This window comes from Lytechinus pictus, chromosome 11, assembly GCF_037042905.1.
Source record: "Lytechinus pictus isolate F3 Inbred chromosome 11, Lp3.0, whole genome shotgun sequence".
NCBI classification, from domain to species: Eukaryota; Metazoa; Echinodermata; class Echinoidea; order Temnopleuroida; family Toxopneustidae; genus Lytechinus; species Lytechinus pictus.
In genome coordinates, this window is record NC_087255.1 from 477,997 (window position 1) to 489,979 (window position 11,983).

At 35.3% G+C, this 11,983-nt stretch overlaps 1 protein-coding gene across 1 annotated transcript; it reads left to right on the plus strand.

Moving 5' to 3' along the window:
* Window positions 1-7,749: 7,749 nt before the first annotated feature.
* LOC135155992 (uncharacterized) lies at window positions 7,750-11,420 on the plus strand. The gene is made up of 2 exons (XM_064106733.1): window positions 7,750-8,565; window positions 9,520-11,420. The coding sequence occupies exons 1-2, from the start codon at window positions 7,780-7,782 to the stop codon at window positions 9,541-9,543; spliced, it is 810 nt and encodes a 269-aa protein (XP_063962803.1). The 5' UTR covers window positions 7,750-7,779; the 3' UTR covers window positions 9,544-11,420.
* Window positions 11,421-11,983: the final 563 nt, after the last annotated feature.

Here is an 11,983-nt window from a genome sequence, read left to right on the forward strand (position 1 = left end):
ATTAATGAAATACTTTGCGAGCGTGAAGCGCGAGCTGAAAATATAAGAAATTCAGAATCCCTGAAGAGGGGCATTCTAAGGCTTGTTTGTAGGAATTCACGAAGACCATACGTATTTCACTAACAAAATGATGCGAAAATTTTTGATATTCAGATCAGAAAAGGGACATTTAAGGACTGATTTTAGGAATTCGTGGAGAGCAGACATATCTCACCAATCCTTTAATGTGAACGTAAGCACGGACAGGAAATGCTTTATATTGAGACCTTAAAATGGGGCGATCATGTAAAGTAGTCATGAAAAAGAAGCATATGTCACTACATAAAACAATAATAGCTCGAAGTGCGAGGAAACATATTTGGTGTATTATGACTTGATTTGACAACGTCACGTCTCTCAAATATACTTGAAAACTATAGTATTCCGAAAAAATAGTTGATCTATTGTATCTAGCACCAAGAACAATGAAGACACAGGCCCTGAGCAAATTATGTTTCATAAACTTATGACAAAAAAGTAATATACAGTAATATAACATAATTATAATATAATATAAAATCAATAATTTCTTCTTTCCCACTACGTTTCTCTTCCTTTCTCCCTCTTTTTCTCCTTTTCTCCGTTTTTTTTTTTTTTTTTTTTTTTTTTTTTTTTTGGGGGGGGGGGGGGCACGTGTCCCCCCATGCCCCCCCCCCCCCCGTAGTTACGCCACTGATAAGAGTGAATGAAGACGTAATTGGACTTCGCACATTATTCAACGTAATAACAAAACTTGGATTGAGAGGTTTTCTGACGAGTGCTAAAAGAGTACTCATATCTCTGTGCTCAATGGGCCATATCGCATAAAATTTTAAGCAAGTTGTAGAATACAAATACCAGGTTACGATTTTAAAACTACATACAATATAATTCAGTAATTTTCACGTTATACTCATTTAGAATTCCATAACAAAAAATTTTGGGTGGGACACGCTGTATATACGCACTATTTTCATGATTTTATAAAAGACAATTATTTGCCCTATCTAACGTATTGTAATATATCATGGGGAAGTACAGCATCTTATTTATAACCACTAGACCACAGAGACGGGTTAGTGGCTAGGGCGACCCAGATCTGATTGACCGTCAGATGAACAGATTTTCGACACCACAAATCAAATTTTATTTGTCGGGTGGAAGTGAGTTTTGAACAGTGACAAGTCGCCATGCCTCAGCTGGATCAAAGCTATCGCTTGGATACAGTACATGTATGTGGTAAATTATAAACATGTGAGAAATCATACATGTACAACGGCTTTGGCAATTCTTGTATCTTAAAAATATTGTGAATGAAATGAATGAGGAGAAAAATGGAAGGCGTATAGCTGAAATCAGGGTTCCCCACAGAGCTATCTCAGGCACGGCTGTGCGAGACCCGGATTAGCATCTCATTAACGACCCTTCTATTTTGAATTTCAAACGGACTTTAACGGGCAATCGAAATCGTTGCCAACGAAAGTCAAAATCTTGTATCTCTTATTGCGTCTTTTTGACGGCATTTTATGGGCTTATTATAATCACTTGCGTTCGTAATCACTCGCGTCGCGTTGGTAATCACACGCGTTTTTTATTTTTGGCGATTTTTTTTTCATTTCGGTGCGATTTTTTTTCTAACGGTGTCTTCAATGGGACACAAATAAAATGAAATTGAAATTCGAGTTTCGTTTTAAGCCGGCAAGTGCCTTAAATAAGATGTACTCGACTACTGTTTTAACATAACAAACAAGCAAATCAGCCATGTGGCTCAACTAACTTAGAATAGATCTGGACTTCTATTGTGTCTTATACGAGGACTCCCGAGTCGGAACTTGCCATATCTGCCACATCGATACTACATCGTATCATTCCCATATGCGGACATGCCTGCATGCAATGGCCCCAAGGCGGCCGGACCCGGCCGCGGTCGGACACGACGTGCATCGGAAGCATGGAGCAAGCTAACGTGAGTCGAGCTGAGTTAGATCCCACGTTACATATGAGCGCCGATTGTACCAATATTATATAGAACAATTATTTGTTACATAATCATTATTCATTAAATAATAACTATTATTTATATATAATTTACATTATATTTGTAAATAATGACTATTATATAAAATAAAATTTCTAATTATTTATATATAATTCCAAGTAATACTTCATTATTTGTAAATAATAATAGTTCGACATTCTATTATTTATAAATAATGATTATTTCTTTTTAATTATATGTAAATAATGATTTTTTTTTCATTATTTATGAATAATGATAATTTGTTTTTCATTATTTATAAATAATGATTATTTGTTTTTCATTATTTATAAATACTGATTGTTTGTTTTTCATTATTTATAAATAATGATTATTTCTTTTTAATTATTTGTAAATAATGATTATTTTTTTCATTATTTATGAATAATGATAATTTGTTTTTCATTATTTATAAATAATGATTATTTGTTTTTCATTATTTATAAATAATGATTATTTGTTTTTGATTATTTATAAATAATGGTTATTTGTATATAAATAACGATTATTTGTATATAATGGCAAACTGTAAGAATCGTTTATAAATAATGATTATTTATAAATAATGGGATATTCAAACAAAAATGTTATTTATAAATAATGAAACACGATGAATTTTCATTATTTATAAATAATGGGAAACTCAACAAATTATTTATGTATAAATAAATGTGCACTGGCATTGTTAATAGATAATTATCATTTACAAATAATAGAAAACTCGACAAACTTATTTATAAATAATAAAAAAACGAATTGCAATTATTCATAAATAATGAAGTATGCAGTGTCATTATTTATAAATAATGAAACTCAAAAATTATTATTTATAGATAATGAAAAACAAATAATCATTATTTATAAATAATGGAATGTCGAACTATTATTATTTACAAGTAATGAAGTATTACTTGGAATTATATATAAATAATTAGAAATGTTATTTTATATAACAGTAATTATTTACAAATAGAATGTAAATCATATATAGATAATAGTTATTATTTAATGAATAATGATTATATAACAAATAATTGTTCTATATAACATTGGTACAATCGGCGTCTCATATATAACGTGGGATCTAACTCAGCTCGACTCACGTTAGCTTGCTCCATGCTACCGATGCACGTCGTGTCCGACCGCGGCCGGGTCGCGAAATTATTTTTCCCACCGAGTTCTGGACCAACATATGAATATTCATAACTTGCGTCTTCGGATTAAGAGTACGCATGCGCGTGGACTTTGCCACGACCAGTGCCGGTCGTAAGCATTCACGTTGCTCAGAATGAATTAGCATCGTCAAATTACCGGTACCCTTACATAGTTACGTAGACCTTATACTAGGCTTAGATCTATATCTATATCCAATTCTTAAACACTAATCAAACTAGCTGCCATTAATGGCAAGACATGTGCTACGGTAGGGCTCGCTTATGCTAGCGCATTAACTTTACCTCAAATCTGGACCTGTCTAATGCCTAGTACTAATCAGTGTTGTAGTGCCTTGATGCTCGGCCTTGGCCTTAAGGCCTACTTTTTCAAAGCCTTTGCCTTGAACATTCAAGCCTTGGCCTTGAGGATTTGAGCCTTGAAATTTCAAGGCATTTTCAAGGCTTTTTCAAGGCATTTTGTACTTTCATTTGTTTTAAATAGGTAATTACAAATGTCTCAATTTATTGTTTTTTATATTTATTGACACTAATGGTCAATACTACCAGTTACCAGTAGTAGCAGCAGTAGTAAGTGTACTAGCAGTGTCAGCAATTGTAATTGTCACCATTATCAAAATTTTTCAAACAAAGAATACATCAGTTATGAAAAATAGCATTATGTATTGGTAATGTGTTGTAATCGTGACTAATGATGATAATGACAGTAAATAATAATGATCATGATCAAGATAATAGTGCTTTGATGACAAGAATAAGTTTGACATCTGACTGCAATTTTGACAACAATTTTCATACTTTAAACATAGCTAACTCTAAAGAACGATAACAAGGTTGATTTCTATTCCAATATGATTTTCCTTGTATTATTTTCTTTGGCCAACAAGAATGTTTAAGTCTTAATGATATTCTAAAAAGATTTGGTAAACTTGAACACAGTCTTCAATTTTGTCATATCCAAATGGGTTATGTCAATGGCATGATGAGCCAAAAACTTTGAGGGGCCAAGCATGGCATATAGAGCAAAATTTCTGTCAAAAAAAGAAGAAAGCGATTGAAGCGAGCGAGTGAACAAAATTTTTCCCCCTCTTTCTATAAGAAAAGCAAATTTTGCGATAGTTTATTTAAAAAATAATATGACATTTACTCCATCTTTTCCTTTCCCTCCCCCTTTGTCTAAGATTATTCTTGGTGGTGGAACTTCTTCTTCTCTCTATCTCTCTTCTAAATTGTATATTTGTTTTGGGTCAGATTGACAAAACAAAGGGATAAAAATGTTTACTTCTTTTTAATCATATATCGTTCAACAGTGAATTTCATTCCTCTACAGTTTCAAGGAAATAAACAACGTATTTGTTTTGTGTCAATATGGTTTCAAGAAATAATAATTAATAAAAATATAATAATTATTTATATTATCAATAAGTATTAATAATCAATGATTAATTAACTGTATAAAGAAATAATCAAGATTTACCCTCTTCCAACTAAGGGTATGGGATGCGCCCTGTTTATTTTATATCCTTTTGAATGTATATTTTGTTAGTATTCTTTATTCTGTTTTCTTAAGGTAAAATAAGTGTAGAAGATACAAGAAATGAGAATTTAAATTTAAAAGTGGTTGTAAGCAGAAAAAAATATAAAAAAACTGATAAGAGTCCTAAAAATGACTCATTTTCAGTTTAAGCATTTGAAAATTTTAGCTTGCGCTTTGTGCTCTCTTGCCCCCCCCCCCCCTAAAAAAAGAAAATCCCTGTAGGATTTTTTTTCTCCAAATAAATATGCCCTTTTTAAAAAAGAAATACCTTCTTTAATAATAAAACATAGTATACATTTTAGGTTCGAGAATCACAGATTTTGAATCGTGTTTCCATCAATTATTGTTGTCAGGAAAGAAATTTAATTATAAATGTGTTTCAGTTAGAGCTCAAACATGTGTTTAAAATATTTACTTGGTCCAGGTTATGGTAGGCCTATAGACAATTGTATATGTACATATGTTTTGAATGTTTCAAAAGCAAGCGTTGGAAACGTTTGATACCCCCCCCCCCCTAGAGTATCAGGTGGATGCCATATTTTGTTCAACTGTTAAAAATATTTCGTACTAGCTAAGCATCTTCATACAGGTGTCATGAATAGTTAATACTGTGCTTTAGCATTGAAGAATGTAGATGTACAGATGCACAGGAAGTCTTTTGTTATTAAGAATGTGTTGCTTTATGCACTCATCTGCTATTGAAATTCTTTGAATTACGTTATAGAAACTTTACAGTTATTCCTAGTAACGGTAGGGTACATTAGGAGGTTAGTTTCAGTAATTCAGGGAGAACCACCTAAGCTAGAATAGACTACAGATGTTCGTATAGGCAGTCTAAGTTAAAACTGAGGGACTACGTCGGTGACGAGATAACGACCCCAGCTGCCACCGGTTCTCCACCGACATGATTCGACACAAGTCATGTCATCATTGGGGGCTCGATCTCGTCCACTAATTCGTTGAAGTCACATCTTTGATCTGAGGGCTACTCATCGAGGGGCAACACAGTCTGCGGAGGCCGAGGCCGAGTGGAAGAGACATCGCTAGCTGCGGAGGCCAGGAACTGGACCGACCACCAAGGCCGAGTGGGGCATGTCAGGCCAGATGAGATGATGGGGGCTAGAGTCAACGATTACCGTTAAGTTAAGTTGTATTTTGTTATATCTATGTATATTTTCATGTACAAATTATTGTAAAACCATCAAAAGAGAACATCAGAAAGATTGAAGAGATATGATTAAATCTTTTTAATAACTGTATTCATCAGTTTTACGTATTCTTTATTTGGTGTGAAGCAGCAGTAAGTAAATAATAAAAAAAGTCACTTCCCACGTGACAATTTGGAGGTCCCACCGAGACCACTGCTGCTTGAAATAATTCAAAATTATTTAGGAAAGAAGTTAATCTGTGGTCATCTTTCCAAATGGATACTTTATTGATGGTCTATTGGTAATAGCTCTTTAAAAGTATTTCTCCCCAAGGTGTGCATTGAAGCCTTGGTACTAATCATACTTGCTATGCTTGAATTTACATTTGGATAGTACAGTGAATTATTGTGGGAAATTTTCAGTAGGAAAATATATTTCATACCTTTTTTCGGCCGGGTAAACAGCATTTAGGGAAAGCAGATCCTGTATTAATGCTATGGTATATAGTGGGCTGTTGGTCGTTAGGATAAAGGATATGTCGGGAAGAACTGTTTGTTCTTAATTCACATAATTACTGTCTATTCTTACGGGTAACTCGTTGGCATGGTAGCAAGTATTGAATGTTACAGACTGTGAATTTGTATGTGTGAATTGGGCTTTGTTGTTCGCATGGTTGAATAATTGTATGCTCGTGGAGATACGATTTCTAGTGCGGTGCTTGTACTAGGGTTTGGCATTTGGTTGCCAGGTTAAAGCTATTGTAGCTTTGTTTTTGCGGACGCCTTTCACAATTCAAGTCTGGTTGTTAGGTTTTGGAATTTAGTCAATATGGCTAGTAGTATAGAGAAAATGAAGGAGTTTTCTACTCTAGGTAGAGAGATGGGACTTAGTGGTGGCGAATTGAGTAGTTTTGTCACAGAGTCTATGGAACGAGAAAAGGAAGCTCACGAACGTGAGCGAGAACGAGAAAAGGAAGCTTACGAACGTGAGCGAGAACGAGAAAAGGAAGCTTACGAACGTGAGCGAGAACGAGAAAAGGAAGTTCATGAGTTGCGCTTAGCCCAAATCAAAATAGAACAGGCAAAATTAGAGGAACGCCCTCTTGAGCTCAGTGGGATTAAGTTGAAGGTAGGAAAGTTTGATGAATCAACTGACAGTTTTGATTCTTACATAACAAAGTTTGAATTGTTAATGGATAGTCAGAACATACCAAAACAAGTTAGGTGCTTGCATTTGATTTCGAATCTGAGTGGAAAATCACTGGATGTAGTGAATAGAATGAATAGCACTGATCGCACTGATTATGATAGGGTAAAGCGTGAGCTTATGGAATATTTCCATCTTACTGATGATGGTTATAGGAAGAAATTCAGGTCAGTAAGACCAAATAGGGAAGAGCGACCAAAACAGTTTGCTGTTAGGATGAAAGGGTACTTTGATAAATGGTTGGATTTGTCTGGTGTTAGTGATTACGATTCCCTGGTCGATTTGGTTGTTAGGGAGCAATTTTTGGATTGTTGTCCCAGAGAGGTAGTTGGATTCTTGAAGGAGAGGAATTGTGGGAAATTACACGAGATGGTTGAATGTGCTGAGATATATGTGCATGCGCATGGATTGCATACTTTCATTGGTCATAGGAATGATAAATTTAATCCTAAGAATCAGAACCAAAGACAGAATCAAAATCAGAAACAGAGATTAAGTCAAATCCAAAACCCTAAATCAGTAATAGGTCCACAGGCAGATAGGAAACCTAAGTATGCTAGTTCAACGAAAAATAGCACAAAACCTAGCTATGGTAATAGCGGTACGATGTATGGGTGTTATATGTGTGGTAGTCCGAATCATTTGAAACGGAATTGTCCAATGAAGCCCATAGTTCATTCAGCTCAGGCTATGAGTGTGGAGGACACTCCGATTAATAGCGTTAGGTCAAACAAGTCAAGTTTACATTCGAATGAAAATTTTATACCGATAGGAACTTTGCGTTCAGACGATGTGGCAAGTAGTCAGTCGAAATCCACTAGATTCGTAGAAAGTTTAGCCGGTTGTATACTCATAGGTGAAGTTCCATCAGAGAGTGATGCAAGTGTTGAAACGCTTGGTATGGCGTATGAAAAAGTTGGTGCGATGACTGATATGCCGGTTGTTTCGGGTAGGTTGTTACCCATGAACAAGCCCGTTTCCGTGCTGAAGGATTCTGGGAGTAGCACGAGTATAGTGAGAACGAGTTTAGTATTAGACAATCAGTTCACGGGGGTGATTCAGTTGGTTAAGCTGATAGATGGCACTCTTAGGAGTTTTCCTAGGGCAAAGGTCATGCTTGATAGTCCCTATTTCATTGGAGAGGTCAATGCATTGTGTGTGCCTAATTGTTTGTGTGACGTCATTATTGGTAATGATGTGAAGGGGGCACGTGAGCCCAAGGATCCTGACTTGCAATGGGTGCCTAGTATAGATCGTAAAGAGAATATACATGATCGCATGTCCAAAGTTGATGTTGATAGTTCGGAAGATATTCGAGTTTCCGAAGTTGTTCATGTGCAAAGTTCGGAAGTTGTGTCTGGATCGAACGATGATCGGGTATCCGAATCTGATGTGCAAAGTTCGGAAGTTGTGTCTAGTTCGGAAGATAATGTTCGGGTTTCCGAAGTGAGTGAGTTGATTCCGAAAGTTGAGATTTTGGATGATGTATCTTCATGCGTGGATGAGGCTATGGCTGTTGAATCTAGGGCACAACAGGAAAATAAATATAAACCTAAGCAGGATTCGAGAGTGAAAGGATCGGGAGTGAAAGTTAAATCGGAAGACTTTTTGCGAGAGCAAACTGATGTGTCACTTCAGGCTTTGTGGAGTAAGATGAATCATTGTCAAAGGGATGAGAGAAATCCAAGTGTTGATGCCGATACTTGCAATGAGGTTGGAGATGAGGAAGATATGACGGATGAGTGTATCAAAGATACTCATGATATGCCAGGCTCATTTCAGAGGGGCTTTGTGAGTCATGTTCATGATTCTAAGGATGAGGTTCGAGGATCGTTATGCGAATATCAGGAAGTATTCACGATCGTTCCTAAGCGAACTTCAGTGGCTGAGTGTAAAATTAATTTGACAAGTGATGGAACTGTTCGTTCTCCCCCTTGCACTAAACTACCCCAGGTTGTCGAGGTTGAGTCAATGCTGAAGTCAAGGGTTGTCGAGCCTTCGGATCCGTCTTATGCGCATCCGATTGTATTGGTTAGGAAACCGGATAGTTCAGACTGGTTTTGGATAGATGTCCGGCACCTGAACAAGATAACCGTGTTTGATCCTGGGTCTATGTCAAATGAGCTGGTGTGAGAGAGCTTTAGTTCACTAGGATGTTGAATATTGCTAAATGGTTCAGAATATATATATTTATACATTTTACACTCATACACAATATTATACACTACACGCTTTCGTAAAATAAACGTTTTATGAAATATCTGTGCGCTCATTAATCATAATATTTTCTATATTCATGTCATATAAAAAAAAAGCCATAGGGCCACTTTTTTCGCAATTCTATGTTTTATGCATATGTATTTCGCAGATTATTCATGATCTTTTTATCATTTATTCCAGGTATCCTTGGATCTTCGAAGCTAATCACAATCGCAACTCGATTACACTTCGCGATTAGAAATTAGAATAGGGATTTACCTTAGTAGGGCTTACCTGTAAATTTAGTTAGAATAGGGAAAACTTATAGGTCCTTTAGTTTAGGAAATAAGATTGTAAAATTATATTTTTTGTACTTTATATGAAATTGGTATGCAATGACATGACAAACACAAAGGATTGTCTTGTTCGTAAGAAGTTTTTGAAAAAGAAAAGGTCTTAGACTTAGTGTTTTATAATAGGCACTGTCATTATACATACTGTATTCATACAACAAGCGCTATTCAAAGGCGTTTGATCAAAATATTGCAAATCAGTAACTGTGTTTAGGATATAAAATTGTTTTTATAATCGATTATTTAAAAAAAGAACATAACGTTGAAACTTTGTAACCATTTTTGAAGGAATTTATGTACACGAAAAAATATAAATCTTTGAAAACTTAATGGCGTTGCAATAATTTTAATTTACTTGAATGTTTAAAAAAAAAATACTGATTTTGAGAAGAATACTGATTTTACATACATAAAGCAATGTTTAAGGATTATGAAGTACTTTCATTTTATTGAAATATACAATACTATGAAAATGGTAACAAACACTGCACTTTGTTTTAAAGGAAGTTGTGTTCGGAAAGATTACTGAATTTAAACAGTTATTTGACAAAGCAAAGTAAGAAAGGATTGTAAATTTCAATGCGCTTTGCAGAATTTAAATTGATATTTTGAAACTGAAATGTGAACTTGATCTTTTACAAAACTAAAGAAAAGCTTGGATAATGTGATATGAAATGGTTTTGTATAATGCATTTGGCATATGTTATGCTGGTATAGAAATCAATATTACTTGTGTTTTTTGAAATAGTGTTATGAAAGCTTAGTCAATGCTTTGAAAGTAAATTTCTTAACGGATATAATTCAGGTTCCCTTAATTTCATCTTAAGGTGGGGGATATTGTCAGGAAAGAAATTTAATTATAGAGTATTTCAGTTGAGTTTAGACATGTGTTTAAAATATTTACTTGGTCCAGCTTATGGTAGGCCTATAGACAATTGTATATGTACATATGTTTTGAATGTTTCAAAAGCAAGCGTTGGAAACGTTTGATACCCCCCCCCCCCCCTAGAGTACAAGATCAGGTGGATGCCATATTTTTGTTCAAAGTGTTAGAAATATTTCGTACTAGCTAAGCATCTTCATACATGTGTCATAAATAGTTAATACTGTGCTTTAGCATTGAAGAATTTAGATGTACAGATGCACAGGAAGTCTTTTGTTATTAAGAATGTGTTTTATGCACTCATCTGCTATTGAAATTCTTTGAATTACGTTATAGAAGTTTTACAGTTAGTCCTAGTAACGGTAGGGTATATTAGGAAGTTAATTTAAGTAATTCAGGGAGAGAACCACCTAAGCTAGAATAGACTACAGATGTTCGTATAGGCAGTCTAAGTTAAAACTGAGGGACTACGTCGGTGACGAGATAACGACCCCAGCTGCCACCGGTTCTCCACCGACATGATTCGACACAATTCATGTCATCATTGGGGGCTCGATCTCGTCCACTAATTTGTTAAAGCCACATCTCTCTGATCTGGGGGCTACTCATCGAGGGGCAACAGTCTGCGGAGGCCGAGGCCGAGTGGAAGAGACATCGCTAGCTGCGGAGGCCAGGAACTGGACCGACCACCAGGGCCGAGTGGGGCATGTCAGGCCAGATGAGATGATAGGGGCTAGAGTCAACGATTACCGTTAAGTTAAGTTGTATTTTGTTATATCTGTGTATATTTTCATGTACAAATTATTGTAAAACCATCAAAAGAGAACATCAGAAAGATTGAAAAGATATGATTAAATCTTTTTAATAACTGTATTCATCAGTTCTACGTATTCTTTATTTGGTGTCAAGCAGCAATAAGTAAATAATTAAAAAAAGTCACTTCCCACGTGACACACACAAATAGGCCTTAAGTTAGGCCTAACGTTATTAGCCATATAAATCTTACCTCTATAAATACAAGTGTATTTTGGTTATCATGTTGAATTAAACTGAAATAATTACCAAACATAATTGGTTATGTATTGACCGATAGATATTGGTAAAGAAATTAACATGAGCATTGTATTGGTCAGAAAAATTCAATTGAAATTTCAACCAAAGCTGACCAATGCATAATAGTTACTTAGTTTGAAGTAAACCATAATCATCAAACATAATTAGTTATACACAGTGGCGTACCGTGGGTCACTGCATTGGGGGGGGGGGCACCAGCAACAATTTCGAGTCACTTAGGGAGCGCGCGAAGCGCGCTCAGTTGTCAGGTATACTGACCTTATAGAGATATTTTAAGGACATGCAGTGCCATTAAACGGATATGTATCTCACTGATTAAATGATGCGAGCGCGAAGCGCGAGCTGAAAATTTTTG

Coding starts and splice junctions, on each gene's coding strand:
- LOC135155992 (XM_064106733.1), top strand. CDS start 7,780: ATGAAGCCCATAGTTCATTCAGCTCAGGCTATGAGTGTGGAGGACACT. Junction 8,566..9,519: donor ATAATGTTCGGGTTTCCGAA/GTGAGTGAGTTG, acceptor CATTTATTCCAG/GTATCCTTGGATCTTCGAAG.